At 42.7% G+C, this 14,335-nt stretch overlaps 1 protein-coding gene across 8 annotated transcripts in view; it reads right to left on the bottom strand.

Annotated features, from left to right (window-relative positions):
- The window catches only part of Lamb4 (laminin subunit beta 4), a 103,194-nt gene that overhangs the window by 40,220 nt on the left and 48,639 nt on the right, over window positions 1–14,335 (bottom strand). For all 8 annotated transcript variants that reach the window (XR_012445210.1, XM_074064993.1, XM_074064994.1 and 5 more), the window contains 4 exons: window positions 8,340–8,504; window positions 6,956–7,071; window positions 6,059–6,179; window positions 1,066–1,243 (listed from right to left, as the gene is read on the bottom strand). Coding sequence is in view for 7 of the 8 variants with exons in the window: in XM_074064993.1 (XP_073921094.1) it covers window positions 1,066–1,243; window positions 6,059–6,179; window positions 6,956–7,071; window positions 8,340–8,504 (580 nt within the window). In the remaining variant the exon portion in view is untranslated. The remainder of the gene's footprint in view (window positions 1–1,065; window positions 1,244–6,058; window positions 6,180–6,955; window positions 7,072–8,339; window positions 8,505–14,335) is intronic.

Consider the following 14,335-nt stretch of genomic DNA (forward strand, 5'->3'; position numbering starts at 1 on the left):
GGACTGGTTCCCAATACAGCAGTGGGGCTTTTGGGAAGTGATTGGATCATGAGGACTCTGACCTCATCCATGGATTCACCAATTGGTAGATTCAGAAGTTGACGGTATCATTGGGAGAAATTAGAAGGTGATGACTAATTGGAGGAAGTAGGTCACCAGGGTTGTAGCCTGGCAAAGTATACCTGTCCCTGGCCCCTTCCTGTCTCTCTCTGCTTCCTGGCCACCATAAGGTGAGCATCTCTGCTCCTCCACGTCCTTCTGCCATAATGCTTTGCCTTACCCGAGGATCAGAAACAATGGTAGTCCAGCCTACCATTGATTGAAACCATGAGCCAAAATAAGTCTTTCCTCCTTTTAATTTATTGCTGCCAGGCATTTGTCATAGTGATGAAGACCTGTCTACCACATACAACCTTCCCAATCTTTTATTTCTCTTATTCCACATATTTCAAGAGAGGTGGGTGTGCTGAAGCCATAGCTCTTCTCCAAGAGAAAAAGTATTTATGTGGAACTCACAAAGTCCAGGCTCTCACGTGGTTTTACTTTAAAGCATCACTTCTCAGATGGAGGACAATTCTGCCTCCTAAGGGGGCATTTGACAAAGGCCAGAGACATTTTGGGAAGTCATAATTTGGGGAAGGTGATACTGGTGTTAGGTGGGTAGGGAGGTGGCTAAACATCCTATGATGCACAGGCCAGCCCCCCACAACAGAGAATTATCAAACCCAAAGTGTCAGTAGTGCTGAGGTTGAGAAACCCTCTGCTAAAGCTAAGTGAAATGGGCAAGTTAATAACATTACAGTCTTAAAATTCTAGGGTTCCAAGTGAATGTTTTAGGACCATTGCTCCAGCAAGCAAATGCGGCAACAAGGTTCCTGTCTTGTGTACTTAACCATACTGTGAATTGTGACTCCAACCTATCAGCAGACTGACCTGTGTATCTAATCACTGAGAGATGGCATTTTGTCATTTGGAGTGGATGCTGAAATAAATGGGTTCATCACGCTCCAAAAAGCATTTGTACAACTAACATTGCTTCAGCAGAGCCATTAAGCAGATACTCACCCACTGCCCCATCATGCAGCTGGGCAGACATGCTGACTATGAGCCTTTCACACACACCAGGGACCACTTGAGGTCCCACTTCTGAGGTGTTTTCAGCACAGTCGTGCAGCAGGTACTCCTCCACATCCTGCTTGCTGCAGAAATTCGCCAGTGAATTGATGTGGGGAACAAGGCTAAGCTTGTGGGATAACGAGAAAGGAAGACTCAAGTTCAAACTCTTTTCTGTCCAAGAGACTTGTTATATTTAAAAAGAAAGATTTCTGGGAACAATGTTTAAAAGAGAATCAATTCAATTCTTTAAATTGTCTAGGGCTGAAGACTATGATTCTCAATTATTCAAGAAATCTTTAGGTATTTCACTTATTGACTCATGGCAAAGAAAATAAAATAGGTTTTATCTTTTTATTGACAATGTTATTATACTTTTTGCTTGATAATAAAATTTTCTTAGAGTTGAAAGTCTTTTATCTTGGCTACTTGTGATAAATTAAGAAATCCTGGTTAGACACAGTTTCTTGTAATGGTATAGGGGAACTCAGATTCCACCCAATTTTCTTCTAGGTTCTGGAGTTCTACATCAAACTATATTGGCTTCTTGAAGATTCACAGTATAGATTAAAATGTTAGAGGCTCTGGGAAGTCCTATAAGAAAGATAGTTTTTGAACTCAGCATTTCTTGTATATGGTAGGGAGGCATACTATTTTCCTTCATACAGACAGCTTAAGTAAAGCACTATGTCAATTTGCTAAAAAATAACAAATAAACTCAGTGTTTCCACAGTTATTTAATCACTTGGTCTTATATCCAAATAGCACTTATTAACACTCCATAAAAGCAACATTTCACGGGGCCATATAGCTGGTTAGGGATAAATGATCATTATAAGTTTATTTTCATGCAGAAATCACCTATAGTTTAACATCTATGTGAAGAAAGGCTATTCAGTTATAATTTTTGAGAAGTCTTTCAATTATGACCTACTACTATTTAAAATGTGTATGAATGGCTTTGGATGATATAGTAGAGGGTGTGTCTGTAAAGTACATTGGCCATATCAAGTTGGTCATATTGAAAACCTGGGCTTAAAGAAAAGTATTGCAGGTTGAGTTAGGAGACCTGACCTCGGGGCACAGATAAATCTCCCCTGGTCTTCTCTTTGCTTTGTCCAGGACACTTTACTCCAACCCTCCCCATCCAGTGTTTTTCTAATTGCTCTCTTTGACATACCTATGGGTGGGACTCAACCCTGGGTGACTAAATCACAGTACCCTGGTTCCTCCAACCGCTAGCCTCATCATCCCTGCAGTCTGGGCTGATGTTGTGGCCTCTTCTCCATCTGACTTCACAGAGAAAAATAAACCAGCCTCTCTCTCTTCCTCTCTCTTCCGTCTAAGGTTGACCTTAACCATAGCTCCCTGCCAATGTGCTGTCTTGCCATGGCCCCAAAAGTGACAGGACCAACTGATGATATTCTGAACTGTCTCAAACTGTGAGCCCAAGTAAACTTTTCCTCTTTATGTTGATTTTATCACGTATTTTGTTATAACTGAAAACTTGCTGGGACATAGGTTCAGGTGAGGTGTGAGTCACACTGAGCTTTTCAGGCCACTATCCTGCTACAACTCCCAGGACTTTGCATGCCATACTATTGTTGTCTGCTTGTCTGCATCTCTCCTTTGGAAAATGAGTTCTGGGGGTGGGGGTGGGGGTTGGGGTGCATGTCATGTTTACACCTGTGCCTACCACCTCATCTAGTTTACAGTAATTAACAGTAAGGGTTTCATTAACTTTGTTCCATAGGAAGTATATTTGCATTTCTAGTGTTGTTTTTTTAAGTTGATACTACAGTGACTCTGCACTGTGGAGGTGAGAGAGACTCAGAAGACAGCAGGACTGGGATAGGGACAGCTGACCAGAAATTATTGACAGCTGTGATTCAGAACTGGTTTGGAGTTGACCATTACTGAAACTCAGTAGATGGAACAGATGACAAGAGTCCCTGTCAGCTACAGGATTTTGTAATGCCATGACTCACTTGTTTGAGAAACTTCTAAGGACTTTATGTTTAACCAAGTGTAGTCTGTTCCAAGTTTATAAAGAAGAGAAGTTTTATATTCTAGAATGCTAATATATTTTGGACCTAAACACAGTTTTATGAATGCAGGTATCATGTAATCTGTGTAACTGAAAACAAGTCTCACTATCTCACTGTGTTTGACAAACAAATGGCATTGAACAGTGGCTTGATTTATTCTTTTTGGTATGTATCCTGGTCTTAGATGTAAAGGCACTTCATCATGGTTGAGGAGCACGAACTCTGAAATGGCCAAGTCCCAAGTGGCCTAGCGTCTTCCCAGAGTGGCAAAATTGATAGTGAGGCATGAGCCACATTCATCTGTACTAGTGGAATGTGCAAGACTTTCTCCTACTGCATGTCCTGGGTCAGGGACTACATGGACACTGTAGCTGCCCAGCCTGGATCCTCTTTTCAGGTCGGAGTACCTGTCTTCCAGCTGCTGTGGTATTGGCTCCTAAAGGCTCTCAGTTATCTTCTCCAGAAAATAGCACTCAACCACCTTGACTAGAAATGTCAAGGGATGGGGTGGGGTGAGGGGCGGTGGAAGTGAGCCCAGAGCCAATGAGCTGGGTGCATTTATGACCACCCCTTTGCCTCCAGGTGGATTCTACTCTGGTGTAATTCATGCTCCATAGCTTCCTGTGGGACCAGACTTAAGCCACACTCCAGTGGAGACCACGACCTTGCATGGTTCCTTCCCCTTCCTCTCCTATTTCCCTCAGTCCTCTTTTCCCAGGACATATCCTCAATAAGCAGAGCACTTGACTCCCCATGTTAGTTTCTGCTCTTAGGGAATATGACCTCAAACAGGGACTTAGGGCCTCTTCTAAGATTTCTTACAGTTTGCCCAGATCAGGTTGCTCTCGTTAATTTTTATTCATGGTTCAGGCTCTTTAAAAGCTATATGTAAGATAATGATTACTTGAAAGTTGATCAAATGGATATACTTTAGTTGGGTGAGGTGTCTCACTCCTGTAAACCCAGCTATATGGGAGGTAGAGATTGGGAGGACCTAGGTCTAGGCAAGCTTAGGCAAAAAATGTTAGCAAGACACTGAATCAACAAATAGTCTGGACATGGTGGACCTGCCTGTGGTCCTAGCTATGCAGGAGGCCTTAGGTAAGAGGACCGAAAATCAGGCTGGCCCCTAGGCAAAAACAGGAGACTATCAAAAAATAATATAGAAGGTTGGGGGCGTGGCTCAAGTGGTAGAGTTCTTGCCCAGCAAGTGCAAGATCCCTGAGTTCAAACTACAGTACTACCAGAAGAAGAATGCATTTGAAGTTTCCACTTCTCTGTACAACTTTTTAACTGTGCATTTAATTTGAAAGGAATTATAGATGATATGTGAACAAATGAGCTTGAGTGTGTTCCAATAAAACTTTGTAGGGCTGTAGTTTACCAATTAAATCAGAAAATCTCACAAATATTAAAGAATGCAATTTTAGCAAAGCAATTTTATCTTTTTTTTTTTTTTTTTTTTGCAAAGTAGTAGCAGAGTTTTATTGAGAGTGAGAGAGCGAGTGGAAGCAGGAAAGTACACTCCCCAAGAAAGGGGGAGCAGGCTCTGAGCAAGGTGGCTTACAAGCAGCATCTGTAGCTCAAGAGCCACAAAATTGCTTTAAAAAACCCCACATAATTTTATGTACTTCTGCTAATGGTGGGATAAAATTAATACTTGCATGTGTTCATATATTTCAAATATTATTGATCCAGAAAACTAATTGAGGGATATCTTCCAGAAAGAATATACATATATATGTATATATAAACATTTAAAAATATGTATCAAATATACATAATCATGAAAAATAGAAGCTATTTATATGACCATGAATGGGCAACACATAAGTAAATTCAGTAAATGTACTCAAAGCCAAAACTCTGCCCAGTGGCCATGTTGGATCGACAGGCTGTACCATTGAGAGGTTTGGAAGGAACCTCTGTTCTGTGGATGGCAGATACTGAAGGAAGAAACTCAGAATACCATGCATGATTCTCACAAGTGATAAGAAGGCTACATCAGTACCACAAGAACCTTTTTTTGGTAGAAGAACTGGGGTTTGAACTCAGGCTTCATGTTTGCTAGGCAGGTGCTCTACACGTGAGCCATGCCTCCAGTCATTCTTGTTCTGGTTGTTTTGGAGATAGGTCTTGCTTTTTGCTGAGGCTGACTGGACCACCATCCTGTTTTGTGCTGATGATAAGCATGTTGCTATCACATCCAGCTTTTCTCCATTTTGAGATGGGGCCTTGTAAACTTTTTTGCTCAGGCTGGCCTAGAACCATGATCCTCCTGTTCTCAGCCTCCTGTGTAGCTTGGGGTTGCAGATGTCTGCTACTATCCCCAGCTGTTGGTTGGGATGGGGCCTTGTGAACTATTTGGCCAGGGTAGCTCAAGTAGCTAGGATTACAGGCATGAACCACTGGCAACTGGCTCATAAAAAACTCTGAAAGATGCAATGTGAAGTATAAAAATCGGAATGTGTAGTTGTATGGATCCTCTGATTACAATGATACAAAAGCATACATGTACAAAATAGGAACTTACAAAATGATAATAATTGGAGTGGTGGGATTTCCCCCAAACTTTCAGCAATGCCAGCACACTGTAGTGGCTCAGAGATATGGAGGCAGACAGTATGGTTCCCATTCCTGACTCCTCACTCACCTTCTCCGTAAGCCTGTGCCTCAGTGCCCCCATTTGTGAACTAATGACAGCAGGTACCTTACAATGCTGCTGTGAAGAACAAGCCATTCCCGGGATATGCTGCTACACACAATTTGCAATGGCTATTAGGTGACTTGTGTAATTAAATAGATACATTTATATTTTTCAATAAATATCTCTAAAAGTGGAATTATAATGGCCCTCCATTGAGAAGGACATACCTGCAAAGCTCTGAGATACTTACAGAATCAACCAGGATGTGGGGATGCGTGTAGGGCCCACCTTCCAAAGGCTGAGAAAAGTGGAGGTCTATGGAATATTGCACATCCGGTTCTAAACAGATGGCTGTGGGAAGCGGCGCGATTCTGTATTAAGGGAAATAGAGCAAAGCGTTAGAGAGAAAAGCACAATTCCTAAGCGGCCACAGTATTTGGTGGCATCCACTTGAGTTGAAAGGAGGGCTCTGCCATGAGGCTGTGGCAAGGTCTGGGTGTACACCAGCACTTCTGAGCTGACTGGGCAAGAAGCTCCCACTTAGATCCTTGTTGCTCTTCCATGGATTATGTCAAATAGCCAAGTCTCACAAACTACTGGCTATTGTGGACATGACCGCTTTGGAGAAAGCGCGGGTCAGACTTCCTTCATCGTGTCCACTGTGCTAATATCAACAGGGTCTCGGTTTCATTTTGCCACGATCTCTGATGAGACAAAATAAGTGGCTTCAAAATTAATCTCTTTCCTCCATGGACTCTCAGCTGTCGAGCACGCTACTTAATATTTCACTGTTCCAGCATTTCACATTCTCACACTTCAAAGCCATCTGGGGGACAGGAAAAATAACACGTGAGTTGAGAGCCAGGCTATCTGGGCTGGAATCCTGGTCTTGCAGTCCACTGAAGATGAGACTTGGACAAGTCCTTGAGGAATTTTTCTCAATTCTCTCCTCATCTGATGAAGACACAGTCACCTCAGTGAGTTGTCACAAAGGCTAAATGTAACATTAAATACAAAGCACGGTGCAGCACACAGTAAGTGCCTAATAAATACGATAGTCTCCTTCAGTACGGCTCTTCTCCCACTTAGTTCCTGGGTTCAAATTATTGTTTTTACAAACTTTTGACGTGTGGGGTCCCAAGCCTACCTGGCCGCTGCTGGTAAGGCAAAAGTCTGAGGCGTTTGCTGTGGAGTCTTGTGCGTGCAGTGCTTGCTCACTCCAGCGGAGTGGACCACAATCCGGACAGCCCAGTCAGCTGCAGTCTAGACAGGCAGGACACCACAGCATGTCACTAGGAGGATGCCCACACACTCCTGTACCCATTGGATACTGCAACCCATAGTTCACTTGGAAAATAGCATTTTGGAGTTGAAAGATATTTCAGTGGTTTTTTCTCAGACCCAGCTCTCTCACAGGCCTAGAAAACCCCCAGCCTTCCTCACAGGTCTAATCTTCAACCCTTATCTCCAAAACATTTGATGAATTCAGCATGGGTCTGGATCACAGAACAAAGAATAACAATCTCAATCCTTCATTAAAGGTCTCTCTCTCTCTCTTTCTCATACACACACACACACACACACACACACACACACACACTCGACATAGGGAAGGGGTGGGGAAGAGGGATGGGAGAGAGAGAGATGAAAATTAGCTATATTCTGGAAGCCTTGCAATTTGGAAAGCTTTTAAAGCTGTCAGGGATATACTCTATGAAAAAGTAAATATATATTTTTCTTTTCTAATGGCTTTCACACTCACCAGTCAAGTTCATTGAAGTCCTTGACTTTCATTTGTGAGAAATGTCCTATTAAAGTGGGCCAGCAGTGATCATGTAATATACAGTGACCGCCTCCAGAATGTGGTCCCTGGAGGGGCTGTGGGGACTCTAATACCACTCCCCGTTCTAGCCATATAAAACATTTTTTCATGGGGGTTGATTGGTTGGTTTCAGACTACCCAAGAAAAGGCTAGGAACTACTGCTCCAGATCAAATATTTTTCTAAGTCGGTTTCTATTCTGTTTCAGACATTCCTCAAGAGGTGTGGGGGTTGGTAGTGTAGAGGGTAGTAGGGTGCTAGAGGGACCATCTGCATTTGGACTTTTTCATGCTACAGGGAAGGATCTAAATGCAAATCAATGATTCTGCTGTATCCCCTCGAGTGAATCTCTGCACATATGTTGGCTTATTAATGTTTTCAGAAAAAGAGTCTCAGGAGGTCAGAATTTGTGTTATTTTTTAGTTGTTTTTTATTCTTATACAAACATTCAGTCACCACTTCCTTAAAACTGATTCCTCAAACTTGTAACTCCAACTTTAGCTTCTCTGCATGGATAAAGTTTGTGTGCCTACAGTTCAGTGTTACGTCAATGTCATTAGGAAACCCTTTGGTTTATAATGCTTTCCAGATGTTCTACTTTTTGCAAGTCTTTTTAGGATGCACCTATTCTAGCAAGGCTGAAATGGAAAGAGTTCAAGAATATACTTCTCTCAGCTTTCTGCCATTGTGAAGTTGGAGGTAAAGGTTACCTGAGTCTCATAGCGAACAGCGATGGTGAAGTCCATGGGAAAAGCAATGTTGTTGACAGCAAATCTCAAGCCAGCCCCAGGGAGAACCCTGGCAAATCCAGGTCCAGTCCAAGTGACAGGATTCTCAGGATTGGGTCTTTGGAAAACAATGTGAACAGCAGACGCCTGGCCAAAAGTCACCAAGAGAAATGTAAATTTCTTTCCCTAAAGTCAAGCCTTGAAAGAGTTTAGGGAGAAAAAAAGGATTTTCTGGTGTGTATATAATCCATCTGAGTCATGGATAAATTATTCCAACCAGGATACAGTCCAGAATCCATCTGAGAATAACGTCTGGAGCTGCAGCTCTGAAACATGGGTTACTGTACAGAGAGATGGATTTGAAAGCAGGGTCACTGGAAGCCACTTTAATTTCAATTAACTGAGGAAATTCCTGATTGACAACCTTGGGTTTTCTTAGAAATGAGTACAGAGTTCTGGCCAAAATATGGAGGGAGAAGAATATTTCCATGTTTTGATAAGGGAGTTTGCCTAATTGTGCACAGCAATGAGAAAACCCACATGGATTTATCTTCTAGATGTTTCTTCCATACAAACATGAGAAATGCTCTTGAATCTGCAGGAGGGCATGTAAGTACAAAACTCTTCACACACTTGATTGATTAGAACCCCTGATGGTCTCTCTACTGGATGTGAGTCTGATGTCATCTGGATCCTGTAGGTAATATTCTTTAATTCCTTTTGCATACATCTCTCCACACTCATAGCCACCATGCCAATTCTGCCTTTTGTTAGTTTTTGCTTGTGTTGCTGCAATAGATTTTGGCTATCCTCTCCTTTCAGTCCTTATTCCAGCACACACTACATACTGCTGCCAATAAAGCATTTCAAACTCTTCCTAACTGCCAACAGAATAACACTCAAAGTATCTAGCCTGGAGTTCAAGTTGCTCTGTGATCTATTCCCAAACTGCCCTAAGTTCCTAGCCTTTTCTTAATAAATGCTTAATTAGTAACAAGTAAGTGCCAGCCTCTGAATGGGAAATACAAAGATGAATGGGACAGAGCCTGGCCACATGGAAAGTAGCGTCTTGCAGTGGAGACAGAAACATAAGAAACTGTACTGCAGATTAGGATGTAATAGACAGAGGTATATGTAAAGTCATCCCATGCAATGTCTTTCAAACATTTAAAAAATACTCTAGCACTTACAGTAGACACAATAAGTGACCCTTCCAGATCCCTTTTGCCTGGTTGGTGTACCCAGCACTCAGTTGCAGCTAACAGTGCACAGTGACCCTTGCTCCAGAGAACTGCTTATTCACACCTCCCTCTGACCCCTCTGCCCTGGGGTGGGGTGGGGGTGCAGCCAATGATTGACAGATTACAGGTGTAAAAGGCTGGCCCTGACATCTCAAGGGGCGGGGCAACTTTGCCGGCAGTTTATGCTCCTGAACTCTTCTGAACTTTAGCTTTTTTTTTTTTTTTTAAATCTAAGACCACATCTTCCTCTGTGCTTCGCTCTTCTCTTTTTCCTTTACTATCTTAAGTTTTTCTGAAGACCGCTTCTTAGTAAATCACAGGCAGCTGAATCCTGTCTTATGCCCTAGAAAAGGCACCTGACCTAGAAAAGGTACCGGACAGTTTGCTGGTCTAAGTAGACCTTATGGTGCAATTCTAGAGGGGGATAATTCACCTGTTCATCTGGAAATGAGGATTCAGTGTGTAACTTGTACTAGTTAGAAGTAGTGGTGCAATTGCTAAAACTGTCACTTGTTCAGAATTGGGACAGACAAAAGGGACAGAGGAAGCACTGGCTTATGCACTACTTCTGGGATTGAGAGATATGGGAGACCCAGGAACTACAAGGATTGTAGAAAAGGTGGCTGTTGTTGAATGCCTTTCACGAGGGGAAGTGACAGGCCCAGGACAATCAACCACCAATTTAGAGCAAAGTGTGAGAATCAGAGGGTATGTTTAAAGAGACTGTAATCTCATCTAGTGAGAGGACAGAAAGAGTTGTCACAAGACATAGTCACTCAACTTCAGAGAAGGTGAATTCCCAGCCTAGGTAAGTTACTTCTGTCAAGGTCAGGCCTCACTAGGAAGCAGTGGGATCTTGAGACATGGAATGATACATATGGGAACCTCAAAGCCTCAGGTTCTCCTTACACCCTTAGGTTGCAGACGAAACCCACTCACCCTTGTTGAAAAATAGAGCACCCCCCTACTCCATCCCCATACATTTGCAGACTATGCAGGAACACATGCTCCTCAAAAGAAAATGCATGATTTCCTCAGGATCTACCTGTGCTGCCTCTCCTGATCACATGCCAATAATTAGGGTCAGCCTAATGGAGGAGGGGAAGTGCTAGATCTTGGAGAGGGATTATAAGCAAGAGAGCTGTCGGCTGAGAGGTACCAGGAGTAATTTGGAGAGAACAGCTGAGTGTGGATCCTTTTTTTCCATTTGTTGTTGGGCTGGGTGGGGGTACATTGTGGCATTTACAAAGGTTCTTACAATGTATCAAATATATCATACTTGAATTCACCCCCCTCCACTGCTCTCTTTCATCCTTCCTCCTCCGATTCCTGGAATAGTTTCAACGGGTATCATTTTTGCATTTACATGCATGTGTTATATGTTTTTTTGCATGGTGTTCACCCTCCTACCCGCTTTCCTCACCACCTTTCCCCCACTGGTGCCAACCCCTGCAAAGTGTGGATCCTGAGGAGCAGAATATGAATGAAACTGGACAAGGAAGAGTTTGTTGATTTGAAGCCTCCTGGGATCTAGGATTTTATAGCCTGGGAGGGGCCCTGGAAGATGGATCTGTTGCTAGAGCAGCTATAGGAAACTTAGTAAAAGTCATGGCTCAGACTAAGTGAAACAGAGATGCTAGAAGTGATGCAGCAGGCTATGGAGCAAAAGATACAAGTTTCAGAGAAGTAGGCATGCATCTAAGATACAAGACCAGAAAACTCACCGGTTAACTACGTTCCTGGTTGGGAGCTGGAGGACCCTCCATTTACCAAAACAGTACCAGCTGGCAGTACCAGCATCTCTGAGAAGCTGAGCATTGACTTGCCTCTGTAGCCTGGTAAGATATACTGTTACAAAACTGAGTTCCTTATTATCAGTGCAAATGACAGGATAACAAACTAGCAAAGGCTGAATAGCAGCACTTACTCTCAAAAGCAAGATGGATTTAATTCTTACCATGGGCAGCAAGGTTGGAATGGAAGACAAGAGGGCCTGACCCACAGGAATTTTCTACAGAGATGATTAATAGAACATGATGTTTCTAGGAGCAAGACAGATGAACAGTCAACAAAAATATTGTTTTATGTATATAACTAAGAGTGAGCAAGCAAGTATAAATCAGCAGAAAACCAAGGTCAGCTGCTCCAGAGGAAAGATATGATCCTTTTCCAAGTTTCTAGATCTGACTTTTCAGTTCCAGAATCCATTGATCCAGGTCCCTACAAGGAAGGACTCTTCAACACCATGGCAAGCGTGATTCTCTTACTGATTCCTCAAAGAGACCTATGGTTAAGTACTCAAGTAACTGTCCACTGGGGGAAGGAAATATATCTGCATTTTCCAGTGTTAGTGGATACAGCATCTGAGTTGAGGCCAAAAACCAGATACTCAATGTGCCATCATGGTTACAACAGGGAGATGTGAATCAGGTAATAAAAGGGGCGCTGGCCAGATCTGTTCCTTGGTGAGTTCTCTGAGTTTATAGCACCACTCATTGATCATTTCATGAATTCTAATTCCTGATTATGTAATTGGGATAGACACACTTTGCAACTCGCACTGGACTCATAAAATAAGAGCTCTTGTGGTAGGAATAGCCAAGTAAAAGCCTGCGAAAGTTTTTCCCCCGCTAGACAAGATAGTAAATAAAAAACATTATTGCAAATCAGGAGTAGCCCTCAAAGTGCCATTCTTAAAGACTTAAGGATGAAGTGGTGGTAGTTCCCATCATATCACCAACTTGCAAAAACTGAATGGATAACTGCCAGATGGAAGTGAGCGGCTACAAGTTTAACCAAGTTGTAGCCCACTTTCAGCTCTAGTGCTGGATGAAGTGTCTTTATTGGAGCAGATTAATACATCCTCTGGTACTTGCTATCCAGCCATTGATAGACAAAATGTGTTTTCCATATTCATAGGAAGAGGGGAAAACAGCAGCTTGCATTCACTCAGGATAGGCAATAGTGTGTGTTCACAGTCTGGCTACAGGACTGTTAATTCTGCTTTCTGTCATGATATAATCCCAAAGGGGTCTGGATCACCCAGATATTCTACAAAGTGTCACACTGATCCCTTTTAGTGAGGGATCCCTTATAGTGATGTTATGGTCTCCCACAGTGAGAATTAGCCACTATGAGACCAGGGCCAGCACCACTGTCTGAGGGCTCAGAGGGTCTGATTTATCAAGATGGGAAAATACAACATCCCTTCAATCTAAGAAGCTCACTTTCCAGCAAAAGAAGCACCATGGGAATCACATGAATTTGGTATCTACTATTCTTACAAAAACCCTACCACCTAGGAGATACTAACCTGGGATGGTAGTAGAAGGGAGTCCCTTAAAGATGCAGCTGAGGTTTCAGCTTCACCAGCTTAGAAATGAAACCCTATGAGATGGGGTGGAATTCTTCCCGATGTTACATATTCCTTAAACCAATGGCCTTTATGTGATTCTGTGTTCCAACAGGTAGAATACACGAGCCTGGGAACTAAATAGGATTCGCCCTACTCATTAGCACCATTTCCAGTGACCATGGGAATTGGGCCTTCCTGTCCTGGCAACTCTAGGCTCTGTAGTCTTGGAGGTCTTAATTCTTGGGCAAGGACAAAGAGTTCCAAGAACCCTAAAGTCATAGGTTGCTGCATGACCACTTGGGTTTCCCATGTTAGTAGACTGGCAGCCACAGGAGAGAGTTACTATACCTCGTGGGGTTGTTGCTATAGAATGGGGCCATAAGGAATATGTATGGCTTTGAGGTAATCCAATGGGACACCTCTGGTGCTCCTATATATATGATTTGATCTGGGGCTCAGAACTTTGAGTGATAAAGATATAAATCATCTCACTGCTAGAAATACCATTTGAAGGCAAGGGGAATCTAGAATGGGTAGAGAAAAGAAAGGAAAATAGTGAGTATAGATGACAGCTTGGGGACCATCTGCAGCAACTGGAAGTTGTAGTTTGCCCTACTAATCTCCATTGATAAGTTCTTCCAGGAATTGTAACCAATCAGGATCCTGGAGAAGCTGTGCCTTTGTGGAGTGAACTTAACATAAGAGACAAATGGGCAGGGTCAGCTCCATGGGCATGCAAACTGTCTAGCTTCCCAGAGCCCCCAAACTGAGAAGGGTCCCATGCTTGGTTTAATACTCTGCTGTCACCATCTAGAAATAATAATTTTATCTTTGAGCTTGTTTGGTAATGAAGCCTTTTGGAGACTGGAGCACTCTAAGAAGAGAGATGCACAATATATGTGTCTGCTGCCTGATGCCTCATTCACATGTGGTGCACATGGTGCTCCTGGGGCCCAAAATTTTGGTGGCTCTACTAGCATGAGAGTTCAACCAGACTCAAATTTAATAAAAGGTAAGTGTGATATGTCTATGACTGAGGAAAAGGGAGTGCTACCAGCTCCAAGAAGCCAAGATTTTTGTCTGAACCAAAATGTGCTTTGAATGCAAAAGAAGGCAAGGCATTCTAAGAAACAGTAACCATCAAGGAACCCTATCATATCCTTTCTTATTCATGTTACCTCCATGTAGTAGCCAATGACTTCCTCTAAAAATGATGGAAGAAGGAAGGAGAAGTTGGGCAAAGTTCTTTTGCCCCATAGTTTGTTTTCCTTCTAGTCTTTCCTTACCAGCATGCTGAAGGCACAGAGTGTTCTAGAAAACATATCAAGAAGTGAAGTAAAGGCGGTTGAGTTCAGTTGTGACCACTGTTCTGGTAAGAATGA

Source organism: Castor canadensis, chromosome 2, assembly GCF_047511655.1.
Source record: "Castor canadensis chromosome 2, mCasCan1.hap1v2, whole genome shotgun sequence".
NCBI lineage: Eukaryota > Metazoa > Chordata > Mammalia > Rodentia > Castoridae > Castor > Castor canadensis.